The sequence below is a fragment of the Heteronotia binoei genome, chromosome 4, assembly GCF_032191835.1.
Source record: "Heteronotia binoei isolate CCM8104 ecotype False Entrance Well chromosome 4, APGP_CSIRO_Hbin_v1, whole genome shotgun sequence".
Taxonomy (NCBI): domain Eukaryota; kingdom Metazoa; phylum Chordata; class Lepidosauria; order Squamata; family Gekkonidae; genus Heteronotia; species Heteronotia binoei.
In genome coordinates, this window is record NC_083226.1 from 31,509,621 (window position 1) to 31,535,838 (window position 26,218).

The 26,218-nt window shown below is 41.6% G+C and overlaps 1 protein-coding gene across 1 annotated transcript in view; it reads left to right on the forward strand.

Annotated features, from left to right (window-relative positions):
• DNAH6 (dynein axonemal heavy chain 6) overlaps positions 1-26,218 on the forward strand; it is a 239,754-nt gene that overhangs the window by 187,691 nt on the left and 25,845 nt on the right. Inside the window, 2 exon segments of the mRNA XM_060237063.1 lie at positions 9,682-9,803; positions 13,098-13,227. Coding sequence (XP_060093046.1) covers positions 9,682-9,803; positions 13,098-13,227 — 252 coding nt within the window.

Sequence of the window (26,218 nt, forward strand, 5' to 3'; positions counted from 1 at the left end):
ACTAATGGACAAGGGACTAACGGTGTCATCGGTGAGGGTATACCTGGCAGCTATATCGGCTAACCATGAACAATTGGGAGGCCATTCGGTATTTTCTCACCCTGATACTAAACGGTTCTTAAAGGGCTTAGCAAGATTGTACCCTACGGTACATGACCCAGCCCCGGCCTGGGACCTCCCAGCAGTGTTGCAGGCGTTAACGGGAAAACCCTTCGAACCAATGGCGACATGTTCCTTGCAATTACTGTCTTGGAAAACAGCCTTTCTAGTGGCCGTTACCTCAGCCCGCAGGGTCGGTGAACTGGCAGCGTTGCGCTGCGATGACCCATACTTGAAATTCAGCGCGGAAGGAGTGAGGCTGCGCCCGGATGTAACCTTCCTTCCGAAAGTGACATCTGCCTTTCACCTGAATGCAGAAATATGCTTACCCGTGTACTTTCCAAACCCAAGTTCAGACTGGGAGAGGAAACTTCACACTCTAGATGTAAAAAGGGCACTCTCGTTCTACTTACATAGAGTGAGGCCTGGACGTAAGGACACTAGACTTTTTGTCTCATATTCCACAACATCTCAAGGTGTAAGAGTATCGTCACAGCGGATCTCCAAATGGATAACTGAGACGATAAAACTATGCTACTTGTTAAATAAGAGGCCCCTGCCAAGACAGATTAGAGCTCATTCCACTAGAGCCCTAGCGACATCGGCAGCCTTTATGAGAGGAATCCCACTGAAGGACATTTGTGATGCGGCCACTTGGTCCTCCCCGCATACGTTTGTAAACCATTATGCGTTGGACCTGGACTGGCGTAGACGCTCATCAGTGGGCCGTGCGGTGCTTCAAGAGGCTTCTCGATGATGGACCGTTGCACCCTCCTCCAGGTAGGACTCTGCTTGCTAATCTCCCATCAGTGTGATGCACAGAGACCACGAAGAAGATGAACAGGTTGCTTACCTGTAACTGATGATCTTCAAGTGGTCATCTGTGCAGTCACACTACCCGCCCTCCTTCCCCTCCGCTGCCGGTCCATCTCTAAGGGCTTACGCAGCGGTCAGAAGGAACTGGCGGGATGTCCGCTCCGGTCCCTGTGGGCATGCGCAGTGGGGCTTCTGCGCATGCGCACTGGGCCTGGGGCGCGGAAATCCGCAGCTTTCAAGAATACCGATCGAGATCGGCGCAGGCGCCTATATCCCATCAGTGTGACTGCACAGATGACCACTTGAAGATCATCAGTTACAGGTAAGCAACCTGTTCTTTCAGTCTTCCATTGGAGAGATAAGTTCAGAGAAGAAGGTGAAGGTTGGGGAAATTCCCAGGAGGTAAATGACCTTTAAAGTTTTTAGTTACAGCTACAAGTATCATTGCACTAATTCAGTTGATGATAAGCAGAAAAATTAGTGGTGCAGCACATTTTGGGCATGAAATCCCCAAGAGCATGCATGGGAGGAAACCTGCCCAGTGTGTTTGCATGGGTTTGAAATATTTGTTTATTCAAGAAGGCAGGTCTGCATTTGTGATAAATTACTTATTGATTTTTAAGAAAGAAGGATTACTGTTGTGTTAGAGTAAAAAGGCTGCAATCTTGCCCCCCCCCACCACACACAGAGAACACTGGTCCAGAAAGGACCATTTTGAGGACTTGGATTGAGGTCTTCCCAATCCTCTTGCAGAGCAGTTCCATAGAAAGGAAAGGGAAGCTCTGCCTCCATTTACGGTTAATATCCATTGTTAGCAACTATACCGCTGTACTCGCTGCAGTCCCGAGAGAGAAAAGCAGTCGGGGGGGGGGAGGGGAGGAATACAGTCTGGTGCCAGGGTGGGAACTTTGCTTCTCAGTCTTTCTTATTACCCACCCACGCCCCTCTAACAGCACTACAGAAAAGAAATGGGGGGAGGGATTTGATATGCCGCATCTCCACTGTTCTTGTCTTCATTTCTGTATTGTTTTTATTTTTATTTTGTTTTAAACTGTTTTGTTAAAGTTGTCATTTTCCTGGGTACCAATATAGATAGGCAGAATATAGTCTGTTGGTAAGAGCAGTATAAGGGCTCTGAATATATCATTTAATCAATGGGAATGGATTCTTTGCTGTTCTTGCCTATCTTAGACCCTTCTGATGCTTTTGATACAAAGCCAGGCATAAAGACCAAAATAGCCATCACCAAAGCCCAGCACCAAATTCCACCAGTAACTGTTGTTGTATCCTTGTTTATTTAGATTTATTTAGGGCTTTTTTTGTAGCAGAAACTCCTTTGCATATTAGACCACCACCCCTCTTATGTAGCCAATCCTTCAAGAGCTTATAGGGCTTTTATTACAGGGCCTACTGTAAGCTCTTCGTCAGGGATGTGTGGCTTAATATGAAAAGGAGTTCCTGCTACAAAAAAAAACCCCACTGGATTTATTTATGTATGTATTGTTACCATTGTTTTATCCCCAATGGGGACCCAAAGCAGCTTACAACAGTAGAAAGACATATCAGTTTGAGCCGTAAAAATATCCATGAATTTAAAATGAAGAAGCAGTAAAGCCCTGATGAAAGAGAATTCAAAACACCCTCACAAATAAAAATGTCTCTAATCCACTGGTGCAAGTCTCACCCCTTGGGAGAGGAAGCTCTGTAGTTGAAGGCAACTGCCACAAAGGCCCTTTGCCAGTCCCTGCCAGCTAAACTTACAAATTCAGGTTCCCACAGGAAAGTCCCATCGGTCAATGTCAAGGCTCAGGAAGGTTGAAACAGGTGGAGGTGGTCCCTCAGGTACAACCCAGAGCCTAATGTTATTGGTAAAGCAGTGAGTCCCTGTTAGTATTCTGGAACTACCCAGTAGGCATGGACATAGACCAGGAAAGCCCGGTTCAGTCCAGGGCTTGTGAACCAGCAGCCTTGGACTGAACACTGAACCGAACAAAAAAACCCACCTGAACTGAACCAGTTTGGGTGGCATCGGGTCCTGTCCCCAACTCACCCACGTCATCCAGGAATGATGCAAGTGTGTCAGCCCCCTAGCACACTTCAATCACTTCCAGGTGGCATAGGGCTCTGCCCCTGGCATGCCTGTATTACCCAGAAGTGACATAAGCACATAGGGGGCAGCCTGCATCACTTACAAATGACGTGGCTGCACCAGGGGCAGGGCCTGATACCACCAGGAAGCCAACCCAAACTGAGCAAAAAAGTTCAGTGAGTGTTCAAAGGAAGACACCTTCCCTGAATTTTGGCTCACAAACTCCAAACCAGGCAAAGTCCAGCCTGAACTTTGGCTTGGGTTTGAGTCTGTGCTCATCTCTACTACCCAGTATTCCAGGTTTTGCACCAACTACATTTCCTCAGCCTTCTTCAAAGGGACCCATGTATAAAGTGTGTTACAGTAGTCTAGTTTGGATGATACTTCTGTATGTGTGGTAGTGGCCAGGTCAGCCTTTATTAAAGAATGTCCACATCTGATGCAAACAAAAAAAAAGTAACCTCTGGTAGATTCTTCCATCTGTTTTTAAAGTGTGTTACAGTAGAGAGCCAGTTTGGTGTAGTGGTTAAGTGTGCGGACTCTTATCTGGGAGAACCAGGTTTGATTCCCCACTCCTCCACTTGCACCTGCTAGCATGGCCTTGGGTCAGCCATAGCTCTGGCAGTGGTTGTCCTTGAAAGCGCAGCTGCTGTGAGAGTCCTCTCAGCCCCACCCACCTCACAGGGTGTCTGTTGTGGGGGAGAAAGGTAAAGGAGTTTGTGAGCCGCTCTGAGACTCTTCGGAGTGGAGGGCGGGATATAAATCCAATATCTTCATCTTCTTTAGTAGACAGGCATTCAGGAGTACCCCAAACAGCACACCTCTTGAGGCTAACCCCAACCAAAAAAAGTAGGACTTTTTTTTAATCTATTTATTTCCACCCCCTGACACACTTGTCTTTCTGGATTAAGTGCTATGTATTCACCCCTTGGCACTCCTTCACTGCCTCCAATCTATATGTTTAATATGTTTGTGACCTTCCTAGACCTAGATAAAAAGAAGGGAAGAAAGTGTGTGTCATGGCACTTCGTCCCAAATCTTTGGATGATATCTCATACATCTGTTAAAAAGCCTCAGGGGCCAAGATGGAACTTGGAGGATTCCCTTAAACCAAAGGTCATGGAGCAGAACAGAGGTGCCCAAATAACACCTTAAGGAATTTACCCTCTATGAAAGATCAAAATCAACATAGGGCCATAGCACACAGGCCCATTCTTGCCAGGCAGTCCAGGATACCTTGGTTTGATGATGTTAAATACCAAAGAAAGGTTCAGAAGCTCTTAAAATGAAAATTCTTCTCTTTTTACAAAGTAATATAAACCAAATCAGAATCCAGATTGAAACTATTTTCTCCCAAGAACATCTAGAGTTGCCCTTAACACCATTCTTTCCTAATTTTTCCAGGTCACCATGTTAAAACTGTGTGTAATACTTCTAGTGTTAAAGGATGTTTCTTGTGGATTTGATACCTTTTGGGCTTTTATATTTGAAGAATTGGCTGCAAAACTGAAAATAAGTCCTTCAGTTTCAAGTTCTCAGATTTGGTAGTCTCTGCAGTTCCCCAAATTAGATGTACATGTGTTAGAGTCAAAATATACTATCACGACAAGTTCGATGATACAGATTTTGTTGGGTTAGCCTCAGGTTTAAATGTTCCTCTACAAACTGTCAGGACTTGCATCCTTCCCGCTACTTTTTCTGTTTTTATATTGAGAAGCATTCAGCCATGTAATGGCTCCACCTGCCATCTGAATTGATATGGTACAGAAGACCTGCACTGTGTGATCATTCTCATGATGTGTTTTTGCTCTCAGTCAGACCTTTCAATGTTACTTTATGGTAAGCATGTGGCAGCAGAACACTCTAGTGAACCAGCAATATCCCTGACTCTTTATAACAATCTCTTTCCTGCCTCAAGAATGAAAACTGACCACACAACACAGCTGGTGTTTCTCCAGATTTCCTGTTGAGGCTCACATATTGTGTCTGCCAGGTACACTTACTTTCAGCTAGAAAATGTTCTTTGTACATTCCCCATCTAAGGAAGCAACAGTTATTTCCTAAAAGTGTAATATTCTTGTCCACTGGTTGGTTCCAGAGGCATTCATTCTTGTGATCTCGCTTGCACAAAGGCTGCTCTAATTGTTTGGAATCAGAAAGGCATGCAAAGACTCATGGAAGGCAGCTTGATTGATTATATACTATCTACAATAGGAGTGAGTGGCTCAGAGAGATTTAAGAGTGATAGAGAGAGGCTTAAGATAATATCATATACCTTGCAAAGTGATTTGTGCTTTGGAAGCAATCACAACCAGCATTTCTTGCATGCATGCAAGTCACCAGTTTTATTATATTTCTCCAGCAGATAGGTGTAGGTTGGGTGGGATGAGAGTTGGAAAGGTAATTGGGTTTCACTTACTAGACTATCCATTCCATAACCCTGTCAGGTAGAAATTATTTCTCCCCAGCACTTGTAATCTCTGCTGTACAAATCTTCCCTTCTCCATGCCAACATGGTAGTTACGCTGTCAACACACTGAAATTAAGTCAGTTGAGTCCTTCTTCTGTCAGTTGCCAAACAGTTAAGAACTCCCTCAAGGGAAAACCTAATAAGGGACTGTTCTTAAGATGCTTACTCAGAAATAGGGGGTTTGGACTAGTAGTGTTCATTTTCATTGAAGACAGTCTTGGGGAATTGGGACTGATACTTGCAGTAATATAGAAGACTATAGGGTTGAACACCCAATCAAGCATAGCATTTACTGAGCCAGTCTCTCTCTCTGAGGTGGGAATTGATGTTTACTACGTTTTAGGTCAGTTTATGAAAACTCTTTGACTCGTTCCATTTCAAATGAGGTTTGTTCTATTTAAGCAATGTTCCATGCAAGTGTATCATCTGCTTTCTTTCCCGAGGCAACAAATAATTCTGTTTCAAGGATGCTTTTTTTTCCTACAGAAAAACAAAAGGGAAAATTCCATTTGTATAAAAACATTTTGTTCTTATGAAATGCTAAGACATACTAAAATATAAATATTTAGACCTACTTTTAAAAAATCAGCATGCCATTACTTCAGGCAGTCTTAATCTGACATATGCATAATTCCCTTTAGATAAAAGATAACCGTTAAAGTGGGTTTGAAAAAACCCTTGCTTTGATTTTTTTCTAATTATTTTTGGATCTTTTTAGAATTATGATTCATATATATTATATGAACAAGTTGAGGAGATGTGAGAACACACAGGGGGGAAATCTCATTTCTCAATTCTCCCTTTTCCTCCCCCTAGCAGTGTCTGTAGCTTCTATGGTTGCCAGGTGCTATCTGGCTGCCGTGTGAGGAAAAACCCCTTACAGAACATCGTAGTCACCAACTTGGTTGCCAGAGCACCTGAAGAAGTAGCTCGCACATGTCTGGCCAGAGAGTGTGAGTGCACCTATCCAGGGGCGAAAGGGACCTATGCAGTACTGGTAGCCAGAACGCTAAGAAGGCACTCAGGAACGGAGGAGACTGCGTCGCCAGGAGCTATCCAGCCAAACGGTTTTGAAGCACTGACCATGGAATCCACAGTGGAGGGCTAACACCACACGCAGCCATCTTCCTACCAGGCAAGACTCCATTCCAGCGAAGCGAACGGCTCACGTACTCGCCAGATGTCACCTGTGATTGCAAGCCATCAACCCACCCCAGGCGTGGTTAATCGCCCAACCGCCACTGTCTTTGTCCAATGGAACTCAAGACAAAAACTGATGCCAAGTTCCTTTGTGTAAACCGGGTGTTACCTTAGACAACAATTTGGCCCTCTATTGTCATCCTTTGGATAACTCAAGCATACCTCCACCCAGTGATTTCCCCCCATTCTTCTCTTTGTTATCCCCTTGGAGCAGCCCCACCCCGGTCCATTTCAACCTGAAAGTTCACTCAGGTATCCAGGATCCAAGTCTGCTCATTGGTCAGGAATGGGCACCCAATTAGGTGACACCAATGAACTTCCTATTGGCTATCGTAGTAGTCCAGCCCTTATGGTCACTATGAAGCCTCCCCTTTTTGTGAGGACATACATCAGCTGACCACCTTCCTCCTCCCTCGTACCTCCCATCCCCTAAGGGCTCAAGGTAGTCCTTATAACCTGTGGACTAGCTACCCACAGGTGTGCTTCTAGCAGTATTCCAATTCCGCTGTCTAGATCCATCCCCTATTCCTGATCAGTTTCGGACCCCCTCTCCCGCTTCCTCGCTCGTCGTCATTGGAGCCTTCCTTGAAGACTACGATCAGTAAATATCACCCTGTTCGTCTACCCATGTGTTCCTCTATCTCTCTATCTATTTTTCTTAGGACTGTATGTAGGATTTTATGAGTATTTTATCTTGTATGAAAGCCTATATTTTTCTGGAATAAATTTTAATTGTTTTACTTAATTAGAGTCCCTAATATTTTTAAACATTAATTTCTGGACGTGGAATCCTGTATACACAGGTAAAAGATCCTGATTAAGCCAGGTGCCCACCTGACAATTCTCCAACCTCGTTTTGAGGGCATTTTGACTTACAGCCGGCAGGAGCATCCTGGAGCTGCATGGCATGATGACATCACCTGGAGGTGATATCACATCACTGCCATTGCGTGCGACCCTCTACGTTTGGGGCAAAAACTCTATGATTTTTTTTTTTTGCTACAAAACCATAGCGTTTGTCCAAAAACTAGAGCGTCATCATGCAATATCCCCAGCACGATGACAGCACTTTAGGGTAATGTCATTGTACCAGGGATATCAGGCAACAATGTCCCTGTTTGGGAGTGGCATTTCCCCCTCCAGCCAGCTGGCAGGCAGCAGATGGGAGCCCCCCAAAGCTGGGGAGCCTCTGCTGGGACCTATCAACATTTAAGATCAATATCGGCCACAGGACTGTTGGAGCACACTAGCACTTCAATGCACCGCAAAAGGAGCAGCAGGAACATTTTTCTAAACTTTTGGAAGTCTTCTGGAGCAACGACGTACTTTAGGACTTCAATGAACTGCTTGTTATTATTTTTGAGTGACGTTATCAATTGTATTGTTGTGTATATGATCTTATAGATGCTGTAGTAATGTGTTTTGTAAATTTTCTATGAAATTAATAACTGCTGCTTTTTGAATTTTGCTCATAGTATTGGGAGTCAGTATTCATTGCTTTTCGTGATTTTCCACAGTTATTATTTTGTTTGCCATTAACCTTCACTGTGGTTCTCTGGTTTTTCGGAACCTGGATGTTGGCAACCCTAGTAGCTTCTCTCCTACCTACCTGCTTACATTTTCTGTTTCTCCTCTAACAGCCTCTGCCTGCCCCACTTACTCACTTGCCATTACCTTGTTCTTCCACACCTCATTTTCTCTTTTTGCTCCTTCCCCCTCCTTCCCCCTCCTTCCCTTTTCTTCCTCCTATCTTTTATCTTTCTTAGTCTCTCTCTCTCACCCTGCCTCCCTCCCCATGTTGACATTAACTAAGGCTTGGAATCCTATCAATATTGGTGTGTGTGTGTGGGGGGGTGTTATTTAGCAACCTTCAAAATGTCCACTAAAGTCTCATAATACATGCCTGCAGTGCAAGATATGAGCCCCGGAGGCCATTACGATTGGCCACTAAATATCTTCTGACCATCCCTGGCCCAAGGGATGTTTGCCTTGCCTTGACCAGGGCCACGGCTTTTTCGGCCCTTGCCCCAACCTGGTGGAATCAGCTCCCCATAGATGTTCGGACCCTCTCGGACCTGTTGCCATTCCGGAGGCCCTGTAAGATGGAGCTGTTCCGCCAGGCCTTGGCTGAGGCAGGCGGGCGTCCCTATCTTGCTATACCATCTGACTGGCCTCCCAACACTGATACCACCGACTACCAATACAGGTTACCATCTGGATTGAGGAGAAAATCAGGCCGATATAGTTGGCATGTTTGGACACCAGGCTGTGTATTTAAGTGTCCACACTATCCATGCTGTTACTGGCTTGACTGTTTTAATTTTTAATGTTTTTAATTGTTTAACTGTTTTATTGTAATAATGTCATTATTGGTTTTACTGTTTGATATGTTGGAATCCGCCCTGAGCCCAATTTGGGAAAAGGCGGAATATAAATCCACAAAAATAAATAAATATCTTAGTGGGCATTCAGCTTTTAAAGCTGCAGAGATTGCTTATGTTATTTTGGGGCACTTTAACTTTCCAGGTGTCTTTAAAGTTTGGGAGGTTTTTCCTGAAGACCTGGGGCTTCTCCCCCCCATCTGGATTTTTTCGATCTGCACTATTGGGCACAGTTCAAAATTAGATATAATGAACTAGGGTTACCAGATGACCTCTTATTACAGGACATGTCCTTTTTTGTGTGTGTGTGTCCATCCTCTTTTTGGACTCTTTTTTTTTTAAAAACTGATGAAAATGGTCTATTTTTGGTTTGGAAGGTTACTCCTAGTTGGTAGCAATTATCACAATTAGGCGTATTTAAAGTGAGATTTGTCATAGTGATCTCTTGTTTGAAACAATCAGCTGGAAAATGTCTTTTTAATTTTTCAAAATATGGTTACCCTAAATGTATATTATATAATATGTACTACTGTATTGTTACTAAAACATATGCATGCATATAATGCATCTATTGTGCCATTTTATGTAAAAATATTTCTACTGTTTTTCTGACTTCCATGTAACAGGTATATATTTTGCACCGGTGGCTGATGGTTTGCAAGATTTTAAAGATTATATTGAAAATCTTCCTTTGAGTGATGACCCAGAAATTTTTGGGATGCATGAAAATGCCAATTTAGCTTTCCAGGTTTGTGAACTTTGATTTAAAATATACCTTTTAAGCTAATTAGGTTACTTTTTAAATTTAAAAGCACAATTTAATGGCAGTAGTTTGTTGAACAGAAATAATAAGGAGTAATTAATTGCTAAACAGTCCACTTACATCTACTGAAGATGTGGGGCTTTTTTGAGCAGGAATGCACAGGAACACAGTTCCAGCTGGCTTGGTGTCAGGGTGTGATCTAATATGCAGATGAGTTCCTGCTGGTTTGGACATGTTCCTCCCTGTAAATAGTGCATTACTGAAAAAAAAATTCTCATTTTAAATTGTTTTCTAACCAGCTGCATTTTAAGGACTTGCCATATGATTTATTCTAAGTCAATTGTTCATCAATAATATCTTTAGCTGTTCACAGACTAATGGGTTTTAAAATTCAGATTAGGGGGAGAACAGTTTCAAAGCTACACTGATGACTTGCTCAAACCAAATTCATTTCTATTTGCTGTCAAGTAGACTTTCTCTGAAGAAAGCCTGAGCATGTTTAAGGAGAACATTTAATGAAGGTCATGCAAATATATGCATGTAGTTATCATTCCCACTGAAAGTTAGATTTCCTTACACAAAGTGGAGGTCTGTGGTTATTATGTTAGAAGTGCACGAGGACCCATTTGACACATCCCATGATCCTGCCTCAGAAATCTTGTGAATTAACTGATAAATACAGAGGCCTACAGATTGCACAGCTTTCTTGGATGTGATGAAAAAAACAGTGTCAGCAGCTATCCTCTGTCCAAAATTGCTTGCCTTGCTCACCATTTAAAAAATGAAATTGGCACCATTACACAATTTTCATATTTCTACCATTAGGCAATATTCCTGCTGTCATGGCGTAATAATGCTGATTGGCTCAAACTCAGTGTGTGTGTGTATGGGTGTGTGGAGATATACTTCACTGATGTAAGTAAACAGATGGGGAAATGTTGTTGGATCACCAATCACAGTCCTGTTTCACAGCAGCTATATTATTATTATTTGTTTATATTCCACCCATTTCCCCATTGGGGGCTCAGAGCGGGGTGCAGCAAATTGAAATAAAATCACAATAAAATCATAATAAAACCAATTACAACGTTCATCAAAGTGCAGCAAGATGATTCAGCAAGATGACATAACAGTAAGGTGGTATAGCACAAAATAGTACCACAATACAGCATCACAGTACAGTAGTGCAGTAGAACAGAAGAACAGTATCTGTACCCCGCCACTTGTCTGCCACTGCCTCCAACTTTAAAAGGTCCATAGTTAAAAGAACAACATGAGACTTATCATTTAGTGTCTCTTTGTGCCTTTGGTGTCTGCTTGTTAGGAGCTTGGATCAGCTTCCTACTTTGTTTACTGATGCAGGGAGAAGTAGACCTCTGTACATTTGTTTCCCAGTTGAGGCAGTTAGGACTGTAACACCATGACGCCATAGTAGAAACAGTGTAATGGCTTAATGCCAGTTTCAGTTTTTAAAATAAGTGGCAACCACAGCAAGTAGCTCAGAGATTGAGAACTGAACTGCAAGAGTTGACATGGCAAGAATCTAGCCCAGTAAAGTAAACAGCTACTGTTGTAGGTACAAAGCTGCTCAGTGTGAACTCTGACAGTGACTTTTGAGGCTAGTCAGGAGTTCATCTGACATCCGATCAAGAGTGTCGAGCAAGGTCAGGTTCATTTGATGATCATGCCGGTGTCAAAGTTTTCTGCCTGCCTACTTTTGACTCAGAAGGGCTCAACTGTTACCAGTACTAAATTCAAGTCCAGTGGCGCCTTTAAGACCAACAAAATGTTATTCAAGGTATAAGCTTTTGTGTGCACAGTTACACCTTGAAGGTCTTAAAGGTGCCACTGGACTCAGATTTTGTTCTGTTGCTTCAGACTCTCACAGTTACGCTCCTGTTACCGGTGCTATAAGTCATTCTTTTGTATACAAAATGCACTCTCAGCACAGTTTTCAGGTACCAAAGTGAGGTTTCCAGTGCACTTCTTATTACTAAATATTATGAAACTGAATTTGATTGTATGTACAACGTTAATCACCATTTTTCCCCACAATGAAATACTGAAAATACTACATTTAAAAAGCAGTGGATTAGAAAGCCAGAATTTTTCCTACTAAGTTGAGAAGACTGTCTCTGACAGAATGCACACAGACACATGAAGCTGCTTATGTTAAGTCCGACCATTGCTCTATCAAGATCTGTACTGTGTTTCTGGCTGTCTGTGGCTCACTAGGGTCTCAGGTTGAGGTCCTTCACATAACCTGCTGCCTGATCATTTTAATTGGAGGTACTGGTGATAGAATCTAGGACTTCCTACTTGTGAAACAGATGTTATGCCACTGAGCCGTGGGACTACCCCTTCCCCTTGCACTGGCGGAGGAAGCTTCTTTCATCTGAGTAAGACTCCTTAGCAAGTTGTACAGACAGACAAAGAGCTGCAGGCTCCAATACTTCATGGTCTCAGAGATCTTTCACTTCATCTGTTGCCTGATCCTTTCAACTCGAGATGCCAGGGCTTGAACCTTTAGCCTTCTGCATGCCAAGCAAATGCTCTACCACTGAGCTATGGCTTCTCCCAAGGACTGTTTTTTGTTTGTTTGTTTTTCATGATAGCATTGCATTTTTGCCTATGGTATAGTATTCTCTAACCAGACTATGGAAGCAATAAATGTAACACAGAGGAAGAATGGCATAGTACCAGAAAGCCTCCCATAAAGTGCACACTCTCTAATAAACTGTGGCCCTTGAGAACTAGATGCAGAAGTTCTTTATCATCAGTTTTTAAGGTAATTACTTAAAATCATTAAATTTTAACTCTGTTCTCTTAACGTTATAGCTCTATTTGATAATATATTGTAGGAAGTTTAATGAACTAAGTTGAAAATATGCAGAGGAGCAATTGCCTGTTTCTTCTCAAAAAACACATTAAAAACGATTGCTAACTCTGTACAGATTGATGGGGACTATTAACAACTATTTCTGTTCACTTTAACATTTTTATATTGAATCAAGAATAGAAACAAGAGCCAAGATTCATTATCCAGTTGCGATGCTTGCACTTTTTCTAGGGGCAGATTCCCTCAGGGAGGGGGTGCAATTCCAACACTTCTAACACCGGTTCTATGATGATACAGACTAATCTGTTACTGACCATAATCACTTAAAAGAGTCTTTTTCAAAATGAAGCGTGGACATTCTCATCATGAAAAAGAAATTTTTGGACAGCTACATAAAAGTAAATCATTATTTTGATTTGTTTCTCACCTCTTTATTGCAGCGTAAAGAGACAAATACCCTAATTACTACAATACTTGAAGTGCAGCCACGATCAACTGCTCAAGGATCAGGAAAAAGCAACGATGAGATTGTTCAAGAGCTTGCAAGCACAATCCTGACCAAAATTCCTGGTATGAAAAAGTACATTAACATATTTTTCTTAATATTACTGGTAGATAAATAAATAGATTTCCTTGATTCCTTTAACAAAGAAATAATTACTTGAATTATGTGATGATACAGTTCCATGCGTATACTTTCTTTAAACCATCATAATCTGTCGGGCCAGGTAGGAGGTAGGTCACATTAGCAGAAGTACGTCTGTTATTTTGTTTGAGATGTTAGTGCAGGGGTGGCCAAACTGTGGCTCAGGAGCCACATGTGGCTCTTTCACACATATCGTGGGGCTCTTGAACCCCCCCCCCATTGACTGGCTTGGAGAATGCATTTAAAATTAAAATAGCTTTCTTTCCATCTCTCCCTCCCACTCCCCATCTATTTGCCTGTCTGCCTTCCTTCCTTCCTTGCGGCTTTCAAACTTCTGACATTCATGTCTTGCAGCTCTCAAGCATCTGACATTTATTCTATGTGGTTCTTACATTATGCAAGTTTGGCCACTTGCATAAGATTTCAGGTAGCAACACTTGCATAAGACTTCAGGTAGCAAAGATGATTGCAAAGCAAACTTTCTTCTCCATTAGAGTTTAACCTTGCTCTGTCGAGCTTTTCAGAATCCTTCAGGCTCTTTCAGTACCCAGGGTTGGCCTAGTTGTGACCCACTGATCAAATAACTACTGTGTCTGTAGTTTTCTGTTTATCTACAATGAGAATACAAACCAAAGTAATACTCTATGCATAATTTACTCAGATTGTAATACAAACCAAAGTAATACTCTATGTATAATTTACTCAGATTATTAGATTTTCTAGGCTGAATGAAAACAGGAATTTTATGTGAATAATGAATTCAATAGCTGTGACTTGATGGAACTCTCCACCACCACGGCTTGTAGCTCTTACAAAGACTGACTCAGTTGTGACAAACTTTGCAAGTGTCTGTGCTGATAAAAGTTTCTTCCACACAGGTTATCTTTACTTCTTCCTGTTTTGCAACCAAATTAATAATTGGCAGACCCTCATCCCACATAAGAACCTAAATCTAGGTTTAAAGTCATGTAACTTAGCTGCTGCACAGAGAGTAGTTTGTTTATTTTTATCTCTGAGTAGCTGGGATGATTTCACTTCTGGAGAGAAAGAGTTCTGATTAACCCATAGTAGGGAGATTAGTTCCATTCTTCATTCTGAGAATTTAGGATAATCAAAGAAGATGTGGTCTATGGAATCAATTTTGTTGTTGCCACAGTTGCAGAGTCTACCTAAGTATGGGATTCCACTGAATCTTCCTAGCGTCACTGCTTGAGGGTAGGGCATTTACACATGAGAGCATAAAAGTTCTTCTGTACATTGGAATGCTTAACTCAGATAGATTATCTGGCATTTTTGTTGGAGGGAGAATGCCAGCTGAAGAAGATGAGCACGCCCTGCGGGCTCTAAGCAACGTATTTTTCATGTCTCTCAGCCCTCTTCGCATCTTCTCACTGTGTCCATTATTTGCCCCATGTTTAATGCTTTGGGGAAGTGTTTTATTTCTCCCTGCTTCTCCATAGCATCATGATGCATTCATGTACCTCTGTGACTTTCCCTGGTTTCCTCTGGTCTTTTTCACATCTGCTTTGCTCCAAAGTTTTGGGAAAGATTGCATCAAAGCCTGGATGGCTGCTGCGTGGGTTGGTAGATTTGGATTTTTTGGCCCATATGACAGCCATTTTCCCTGACCTTGTCACCATGGCGGTCATTTCCTCTCCCTACCTCTTGTGGGCTTTTAATTTTTTAAAATTGGTACTAAAATATGGCTGTATTAATACATCTTTGTATCTATAGATGTAGCAGGTTCTCTGAATTCCCAGCTCTCTCTCTCTCTCTCTCTCTCTCTCTATATATATATATATATATATATATATATAGAGAGAGAGAGAGAGAGAGAGAGAGAGAGAGATTATTGAAACTTTATCATAGATTACAAACCAACAAAGTAAAAAAACCCCTAAATAAATAAATAAAAATCCTAAGCAGAACATAGTACAATCAAGGTAAACTGTATACAACATAGGCTGTTAGCCAATATACCTATCCGTAGTACATTAATATAATTCAAGATCAGCATTTTTTTTTAATTTTTTAAAAATTTTATTGTTATATATTCCAACACCAATCCACCTCTGTGAGAGTCCCAGGCCATAGATACATTATAATATTCCATAAATTTATAACTATTAACATTTCATCCAAATACAACTCCATCACTCTATTTAAACATCTTATCCATTCATTTTCTTATTAACCAACCAATCGTCTTAAATTGTTTAAACTTTTCCAAATATCTCACCATCTTCCTAAACCACCCCTCCTCCTGTTCCCTAACCTTTAATCCGTTCATTCTTCGTATCTTCATCGTTAAATACTCCAAAATAATTATATTATTCATTTTATCCCTCCAGTGATTAATTATCAATTCCTCAGCTTCTTTCCAATTCCTTGCTATCACTTGTCTTGCTGCTACTAACATCAAATTAATCCATTTACTATCCTCTTTTGATCTTAATCCCACACCATCCAAATTAATAATTGCCATTGCTTTGGATATACTTATTTTCCATCCCATAATCTTTGTCATCTCTATGCCAACCTGCAACCAGAATTTTTTCACTAAGGGACAATCCCACCACATGTGACTGAAAGTTCCAATTTCTCCACATTTCCTCCAACAATTTTTACTCCCTGATTTAGAAATATAATACATCTTAATGGGTGTATAATACCATTTCTGTATCATCTTCAATCCCTACTCCTGCACTAACCTAGATGTTGTAACAAAGGGAGGTAATCTAAACATCCTCTCCCAATCTTCATCTAAAATTTTATCTCCAATATCTGTTTCCCAATGTTCCTTCAAAAATTCTCTCGGGGATTTCCCTGTACCTAATAAAATCTTATACAATTTTGAAACAATTTTTGACTTATCTTCTCTATACTCTTTCACCAAGTTTTCAAAGGGAGTATTAATTCTTTTACCAATATTTTTAAGTTCTTCCTCCTTCAGCAATGAAGAGATTTGACTTTTTAACAACCAATTAATATTATTCAAAATATTATACTCCTCTTTCTTCACCCCATCAGTACCCCAAACCTCTTTCAATTCTCGAATCGTAATCCTCTTCAGTTTATCTCCTACCTCCTTTGACAGTGATCCCCTTAATGGAGCAAATTTATCATAGTACCACATTTTAGTAATAGATGATATCTCCGGAGCGAGTTCTTTTTTCCACTTCTCCCATACCCTACTGGGCCCCATAAAGGTTGATAATTTATCACCTATCTTCTTCCTCCTTTTCGTTCTATCAAATAAACTTTCCTTTCCTCCTACTACCTCTAAATTTTCCTTTTCTATCCCGTTCAGCTCTTCTCCTAACTCTCCCTCCAACCAAATCATTAAGTGCCTTAATTGATATGCATCATAATAGTAAATTATATTGGGAATCCCCCATCCCCCATCTTTAATACCATAATATCTATACCTATTAGCTGTCCTTGGTTTCTTTGATGCAAAAACAAATCTATCTATATCTCCTTGCCATCTCTTCAGTACGTATTCTGGTATATGCCAAGGCAATACATAAAATAAATAAGTCAACCTAGGAACTAGAAACATTTTAACCATAGCATTCCTTGTACTAATTGACTCCTTCCTCTTCCTCCAGTCTCTCATTTTAACTTGAATTCCACTCCAGATTCTTTTATAATTATACTCAAATATTTTTTTTAATATTCCTAGGAATATTAACCCCTAAATATTTCACCATTTTATTTGCTATGGGAATACCCAAAATTTTTGAAGCTGCTAATTGTAACCCTGGTTTTACATTAGCACACATCATCAAAGATTTTGAAAAATTCACTTTTAACCCTGACACTTCCTCAAATTCCTGTAGTATCTTTTTTAAAGGTGCCACTGCGGGCTCCACATCCTTAATTGTCACCATCATGTCATCTGCATACATTGTTAAGAGATTCCCATCTATTTTCCCTTTCCCTGGAACTTCAAAGCCTATAATTCTTTTGTCCTTTTTTAATTTATTCACTAACGGTTCCAATGCTAAAATAAATAACATAGGGGATAAAGGGCATCCCTGCTTCGTACCACTCATTACCTGAACATATCCCTCTACTGATCCACCAACTCCTATCAACGCCTTGGATTTAGAATATATTGCCTCAATCATATTTTGAAATTTCTCCCCAATCCTATACTTTTGAAATATAATCTTCATGTATGTCCAATCCACAGAATCAAAGGCCTTATAAATATCCAATGCCAAAAGCATAAGCGGCAAATCCTTATTTTTAGCTAAATAAACCATACCCATCACCTTCCTAACTGCCTCTACTAAATACTTTTGAGGCATAAACCCAAATTGCTCTTTCCCTATCAATTGTGCTATACATTTTTTAAGTCTCATTGCCATAACCTTTGCAAATATTCGATAATCCATATTGGTGATTGAAATTGGCCTATAAGAATCCCTTAAAGTCTGATCTTTCCCAGGTTTCGGAATTAACACCAATCTCGACTCCAACCATGTAGGCGATGTAGGAGATCCATCCAAAATTCCTTGAAACAATTCAGTCACATGAGGCACCAATATATCCTTAAAATGCTTATAAAATACCACATTAAAACCATCCAGTCCAGGTGCAGATTGCATATTCATAGAATCTATAGCCATCTTAACTTCTTCTTCCGTTATATCCTTATCTAATTCTTTCCTACTATCTTCACTTAATTCTAAAAATTCCAACCCCTCACAGAATTTTTCTATATCTTCCTTTTTAATCCCTTTGTTTGCATACAATTTATTATAAAATTCTATAAAATTCTCCAGTATCATTTTAGGTTCAGTTTCCAAAAACCCTATATCATTCCTGATTGCCTTAATATTTTTCCTAACCTGAAAGTTCTTAATTTTATTTGCTAAAATTCTTCCTCCTTTCCCTTCAAACTCATAATACTTCTGTCTGTTATACCATAATTTTAACGTAGTCCTATTAACATCCAATACATTCAACTCTTCCCTTTTCCTAACTACTTGTTCTTTATCCTCCTCCTCCTTAGATTTCCTAAATTTCTCCTCCAATACTCTAACTTCTTCTTCTACTTCTTTAATTTTCCTATCTTTACCTTTCTTCAATCTCACCAAATTCTGTATACACACACCTCTAATAGTGGCTTTCATTGCTTCCCATATTATTGTTAATGAAGTATCTGATTTCCTATTCTCCTCAAAATATCTTTCCATTGCATTTTTAATATTACACTTACTTTCTTCATCTGCCACTAACCATGGATTAAACTTCCAATTATAAGATCTATTACAATGACCTATTTGCAAAAAGGCTGAAACAGGGGCATGATCAGTAATCTTAATCATCCCAATCTCCATATCTTTTACCCAATTCCTCATTTCTTGAGAGACTAAGATTCCATCCAATCTTGAATAAGTTCCATGCACGGCAGAGTAAAAAGAATACACATCATCATTAGGAAACATTTCCATCCATAATTCTAGCAGACCAAATTTCCCGCACACTCTTTTAAATTTCTCTGCCTTTCTTTTTTTAACATTGCCTTTCCCCTGCAAGTCAATATTAAAATCCCCCCCTATTATTCTAGTATAGGGTGAAAATTTTTCAAACTTCTGCAAAAATCTATACAATAAATTCAACTGATGCACATTAGGGAGGTACAAAGAAGCTAAAGCCACCGGCTCTCCCTCCAAATGACCCTGTACAAAAACAAACCTTCCATCCTTATCTCTCATTACCTTATCTGCAACAAAATCTATTTTAGAATTAAATACTATTCCCACCCCTCTGCTCTTCGAGGAGCCTGGAGCAATAAATTTCTTACCTTTCCCAAATCCAGGGAAATTCATCTCTCTTTCCCCCCCATTATATACCTCCTGCAAAAACAGCACATCTGCTTTTAATTCTTGAATATATCTCCCAACTCTTGCCCGTTTCACTGGATTTCCTAGCCCTCTAACATTAAGAGTTGTACATATAACATTAACATTTTTTATCATATTATACCTAACCATAGCTCTTCCCCATATCTCTTCTGTTCTCTACCAGCCTGGAATTCTAAATCCCAACAACCCTTAACCAGCCCCACCTGATGTTGCTTATCTACCCTCCACCTACCCTCCATCACCAATTCTACCCATCCAAGAGAAATGCAATATGCCAATGCTCGTGGCATATCTCTTGTATAAAAAATTCTACCCAATATGCATTCACTCACCTTCTTACTCCATTCATAATCCACCCATTCACCCCTTAGATCCCAATCATCCATCCATACCCCAATCACACCATCCAAACATACCAACATCATCCCAATCAGCCACCATCTACACATCTTCTTCCCAATCATACCACTAAACACATCAGACATCCAGCTACCACTGACATCCATATTGGGGGGGGGGGGAGAGAAAAAAGACATCTCTCCCACACTGTAAATTCAAAAAGAGCAACAGCAGCAATAAAAAAAACCCCAAAAAACTGTTCATGTTGAGCTATTCCGGTCCTTCTATCTTCTTTCCTTCTTCCTTAATCCATCTTCCCTTAATCATTTCTTAGTCTTAGTCCTTTCCCTGAAGTCCCAAGTCTTTTTTTCCTCCTTCTTTTTTTTCTTCTTCTGTTTCTGAGTGTTCCCCATTTCCTCTTCCAAACTATTTTCCCCTTCTGAGTCCCGGTCAGGGAAATGCTTGTAATCCTTAGGCAGCTGCAGTCCCACACGTTTAAATAGCTCCTCCATCTGCTTCTGATCTTCTGCAAACAACTCTACTCCTTCATGCACCATTTTCAGAGCAAAGGGTGCCATTCTCCAGCTGTATTTCATTCCTTTATCCTGCAGCACCTTGGTAAACACTCTTAACTTTTTCTTCCTGTTAATTGTTTCCTGTGATAAATCTTCAAAAACCAACACTTTTTTATCATTATACAGTAACTTACAAGATCAGCATATTTGAGTGGAATTTTACAGTCTTCAGGACAAATAGAATTAACATATTCAAAAAAAACCAAACCATTTTTCAACAAAATTATTATCCATTTCAGGATTTTCCATCAGTAGTATCTGAGTAGCCAGCTTGTCTTTTATCACTAAGTCCCATACCTTTGAGAACCAAGTTTTAATTCTAGGTGTTTTATTAGATTTCCAAACCTGGGCCAGTACCATTTTCCCAGCAAGCAATAATAAAGAAATAAGTTCAGCTAGAAGAGGACAAATCGAATGATCTGGCCAATGATTCAATAAAATTGAAGCATAGCCCCTTCTCTTGAGGCAGGCTAAAGGAAAAGGTGTATGCTCACAAGGGGAGGGGATAGCGACTTACTTTTTATAACAAATGAAAACTCGGGAATTCAGAGAACCTGCTACACCTATCACTATAATGGTATGTCAATATGAGGATATCCTAGAAACAGTTTTTTAAAAAAGTGAAAGAGGGGATGGCCAAGTCCAGAATATTGGGGCAGAGGAAACTGGGGAGACGCCATATGGAAGCCTGTTGCTCCTGTGCATTAATCTGCAGCTGCATCAGCAATAGAGAATCCACAAAATACTGTCGTTGTGCGGAAGACACCAGATCTCTCAGTTTTGATACCAATTTGAGAACATTCCCCGGGGCAAGGGTGCCTGAATCATATGATGGTCAGATTTCTATGTATCGTTTCTGTTTTATCTTTTTGACTGAAGTGATCCACTAGCTCGTAACGGCCATCGCTTATGTTCTTGATCTTTGTTCTTCTTCATCAGTCTGACAGGGCTGAGATTACCCCTGACAAGAAAAATTAGTACGTTGTTTTTCAGGGTGGTTTTCCAAGGGAGCTGAACCAAATGTTCCTATTTCTGTGCCTGAAAAGGCTCTCCCTAGATGATGACCTGCAAATTGCAGACCTCTTTCAACTTGCAAAATGATGTAAAAATGGTGGCAACAGAACAACTTCAGGCATATCTAGATGATGCTTCTTCCCTTGACCCTCTTCAGTATGGATTTTGACCCAGTTATGTGGCACTAGTAGATTATCTCCAGCTATAATGGATAGATAAGGGCAATTTCCCCCTCTTAATGCTGTTAGATACAGCAGCTGTATTTGACCCAGTTGTTTATTCTACCTTATTGCCTCATTAGGACATGGTTTTGGAATATGTAACGCTGCTCTCAATTAGTTTCAATCTTTTCCGTCAGAATGATAACAAAGAGCTTCCTTTGAAAAGCAAGTTCAGTATCTTGGTGGTTATTTTGTGGTGTTCCCCAAAGCCTGTTCTTTCCCCAGTGCAAGTTAACGTGTTTATGAGACCATTACAGTTTTGGAACACCTGAGTATACCAGACCTCCAGATGCTGCTGTGTCTGTGTCCTGAATCACTTTTCTCAATAGGATGAGGGAGAACAATCCAGACCTGAAGGATGTGATGTTCATTGGAAAGGCAGGTTTTTTTTTTTTTCAGGGTTAGAACTGCTGACTTTGAAGGGTGTCAGTTTGGCATTTGGAATCTTTGTACTCTGCCAGTCTAGTTGTCATCACCCCTCCTGCCCTGGACTCCAACTCTTAATCCAGTGGAGAATGGGAGGAGTCAAGGACAACCCCTGAGAAAGATTAGGGGGTTCAGAGGACTCCTGCTATCAGCAATGCTCCTGCAGCCCAGTCCGCTTGGATTCTGAAGCCTTGGCCAGATGACCTCATGGCAGCCATCCCCTACTATCACAGGGCCAGGAACTCGACCACCCTCCTCCTGGGTTTCCTCTCACCAGACAAGGTCAGTGCAGACAGCAGGCCCATGAGGAAGCAGCCTGACCACAAGGAAGTGCCAGGTTTGCCACCTGTGCTCCTCTGACAATGCCAGGCTGCTACTTCTGTATACTTAGCTCCCTTTTGGAACAGGACCCACTGAAGTCCTGGCAGGATGAGACTCAGGAATGGGCAGGGCAGCTTCTGCTAAAGGCCATTTAAGAACTTGGGCCTTACTCATTTGACCAATTTACGTGACCCAGCTTGTGATTGACTAACCTGTGAACCTTGAAGCAGCTACCCTAGTTCCCAACTCAATCCTTGCTTTCATCGCAGGTGCTAGCCAATAGATGTGCACAACAGGCGGCTTTTATTCTACATGTTGGAAACACACAGAAGCATTCCCCACCCCCAAACCTCCACCCCCCAAATCATAGTTGTTTCAAGGTGACAAAGGTATTGTCAAACCATCTTCTCCAAATCGCATACTGTAAAACATTAAAATTGTCCACCCTCATTCCATCCAGTAAGAGAATGACAATATGAGGAGGATATTTGAGTGATGGTTACCCTCCCCCTTTCCTGTGTTTTTTCTGAATCTATTTAGTAGCAGATCTTTTCAGACTTTTCGAAAGGAAACAAAACTCTTTTCAGAGGAAGTACGTAGAGCACTTTATTGCTAATCAGCAGAATAGGGAGCTTTGTTTAGCAGCCAATCATAGATTTCATCTGCTATTTGATGAAGAATACCATGAAGTGGCACTCGTTATCCAGAGCCACGTTAGTCTTTTGTAGCCAGAATGATTGCATATGCTGGCAGCTTGTTAACCATATATACCAGGAGTGCATACTACCCACAGGACTCCTGATACACACATTTGCTATGTTGTCTGAAAGGGACAATGCATGGATTTTGCCTGTGCAAACACACTATGCCGAACCCTGATTTTTTTTCAGATTCTGGTTCATGTACCAAACTAAAATCTGCATACTGCCTCTTTCAAACAACATGGCAACCACGATGGCGCTTGCCAGCCTCCTGATAGCTTCTGCAGTCATGACATTAGAGGAACCCTGAAGGGTGTGTTTTTTTGTGGCACAGTAACAACTAATAAATTCATTGTGACAGAAACTGTAGTCAGCTACAGTCCATGTCAGCAAGTGCAGGAAGTGTTACATTTAGTTGGAGGAGAGGAGCTGTATATGCATACACATACACACACACACCCAAAGTTAGAAAGAACAGAAGAGTGGAAATGGGAGTTATTACAAATACAGGCCAGATCTACTTTCCCGAATCATGGGTATGTTTCATAATACTGCAGAACAGAGATGAAAATGAAATCCAGTCAAAAGAATAAACTGCCCACTCAGAGTGAGTATAGACCACTCCCAGCTGTTCATGAATTAATGAAGTAGGATGAATCTGAATAGTGTATATAAACCAATTACATTTTGTCAAGAACTAACCATCCCACGTCCATACTGAGTCTGATGCTATTAAATCTGTATGTGAATTCCAATTTAGCAACTTCTGCTGAAATAGTGCGCCTTTTAAGTTTCTTAATGTCTGGTGAAATTGAAATGCTCTCTCGTTAGTTTCTGGGTATTTCCATCATTTTTTGGTCTTTTTTTTTTAAATGGTGACCGTGTAGAATTTTCAAGACAAGAGACATTCAGAAGTGGCTTGCCATTGCCTGCCTCTGTGTAGAAACCCTGATATTCTTTGGTGGTCTCCCCATCCAAATACTAACCAGAGACAACCTTGCTTAGCTTCTGTGATCTGAAGAGACTGAGCTAGCCTGGGCTATCAAGGTCACGGCCATTTCTAATATTTAATGTATGTTCATTCATTCCCTGGCCAGTTTAACCAATGTCAGAAGATCGTTGGTGGCAAATTATAGAATTATTTTGTTAGAGGATGTACAGATGTATTAGCTGTTTAAGGTGTAGGTTCCAGTGGCAGAATCACATGTGGATAGAGTTGACATCAGAGTTTGTTGCAAGATATTGTCGCTGGATTTTTATCTTCATTGGAAGGCCTAGTCAGATTGGAGAGCTGTCTGTAATATTTATTGTTTAAATGTATATACCATCCTTTCCCCACAAAGTGGGGCTCAGAGCAGTTCACAGTAGCATAAAAACAGAGGTAATAAATATAGTAAAACAGTACAAAATACAGAGTATAAAAAGCAAACAGTTTACCTCTGAATGCAATGGCTTCAGCATTAAGCACCAAAAAATACACTGAACCAGGGAAGGCCTGATGGAAAAGCCCAGCTTTATATGCCGTGCAGAACTAGGGAGGTCCTGCAGGGCCCAGATCTCATCTGAGAGGGCATTCCACCAGGACAGGGCTACAACCGAAAACGCCCTTGACCCTGGTGGACACCAAGCAGGCGACGCAAGGGCCTGGCACTACCAGTACACTGTGAGATGATGACCACAGCCGCCAAGGGGGGTTGTAAAGAGAGAGGTGGTCTCTCAGATGTGACAGTCCCAGACCATTTAGGGCATTGTAGATCAAAAACAGCACCTTAAATTTGACCCAAGAGTCAATGGGCAGCCAGTGCAGCTGCTTCAAGACAAGCTGTATATGTGAAGACAAAGATGATCCTGTCAGAAGCCTGGCAGCTGCATTTTGGACAGCCAGAAGTCTCTGAAGTGCTTTCAAGGGCAACCTTGTGTAGAGCAAATTGCGGTAGTCTGTTCTGGAGGTGACTCTGGCATTGCTTCCGTCTTAGACCCTTGCCAGTCCGGCTTTCGCCCAGGTCATGGGACGGCGACAGTGCTGGTCGCCATGGCAGATGACCTCCAGCGGCATCTGGATCGAGGTGGTGTGGCGGTGCTGATGTTGTTAGACCTGTCGGCTGCGTTTGACACAGTCGACCATCGGCTACTGACCTGCCACCTCGCCGATGTTGGGGTTAGGGGGTTGGCTTTCCTCCTTCCTCGAGGATCGGGGACAAAGGGTGGCAATCGGAGGTGAGCTGTCCTAGAGGCGCACACTACATTGTGGGGTGCTTCAGGGAGTGGTTCTCTCACCGATGCTATTTAATATCTATATGCACCCCCTTGCCCAGATTGCCCGGAGGTATGGGCTTGGGTATCACCAGTATGCGGATGACACCCAGCTCTATCTGCTAATGGACGGCCGGCCTGGCTGCGTCCCAGAGAATTTGGACCTGGCATTGCAGGCCATGGCAACGTGGCTGAGGCTGAGTGGGCTAAAACTGAATCCAGCGAAGACAGAGGTCCTTTGTCTGGGTCGGGGCGCTCTGGGGAGGGAGATAACTCTCCTGGTCTTTGACGGGGCGCCGCTGAAAGTGGCGTGCCGGTTCAGGAGCCTGGGAGTTCTACTGGAGCCTTCATTATCAATGGAGGCCCAGATAACAGCCACTGCTAAGTCAGCCTTTTTCCATTTGAGGCGGGCAAAGCAGTTGGCCCCCTTCCTAGAGCGTCAGGACCTAGCATCAGTGATCCACGCAACGGTCACCTCGAGACTAGATTACTGTAATGCCCTCTACATGGGGCTGCCTTTGTGCCGAATCCGGAAGCTGCAGCTGGTGCAGAACGCGGCTGCTAGACTGCTATTGGGGCTCCCAAAGTGGGAGCACATACAGCTGGGGCTGCGTGGACTGCACTGGCTGCCAGTTACATACCGGATTCGTTACAAAGTGCTGGTTATCACCTTTAAAGCCCTATGTGGCCGAGGACCTGCCTACCTGAGGGACCGTCTTTCCCCATATGAACCCCAGAGAGCACTGAGGTCAGCAGGGAAGAACCTGCTGACTATCCCCGGGCCGAAAGAGGTAAAACTACAGAATACCCGCACTCGGGCTTTCTCTGTAGTGGCTCCACACCTATGGAACCAGCTCCCGGAAGAAACGCGGGCCCTGCGAGACTTTGAACAGTTCCGCAGGGCCTGCAAGACCATTCTTTTTAGGATGGCCTACACCGATTAAGAGAGAGACTGCTAAGGAAAAAGAAAAAAAATTATCACCTGTTTTAATAGCACCAGGATGTTAATTTTATTAATTTTAGAATTTTAATTAAATTGTTAAATTAGTTATTGTTTCGAATATTATTGTACTTAATGTATTGATTTAATGCTGTTAGCCGCCCTGAGCCTGCTTCGGCGGGGAGGGCAGGATACAAATAAGATGATGATGATGATGATGATGAAGAAGAAGAAGAAGAAGAAGAA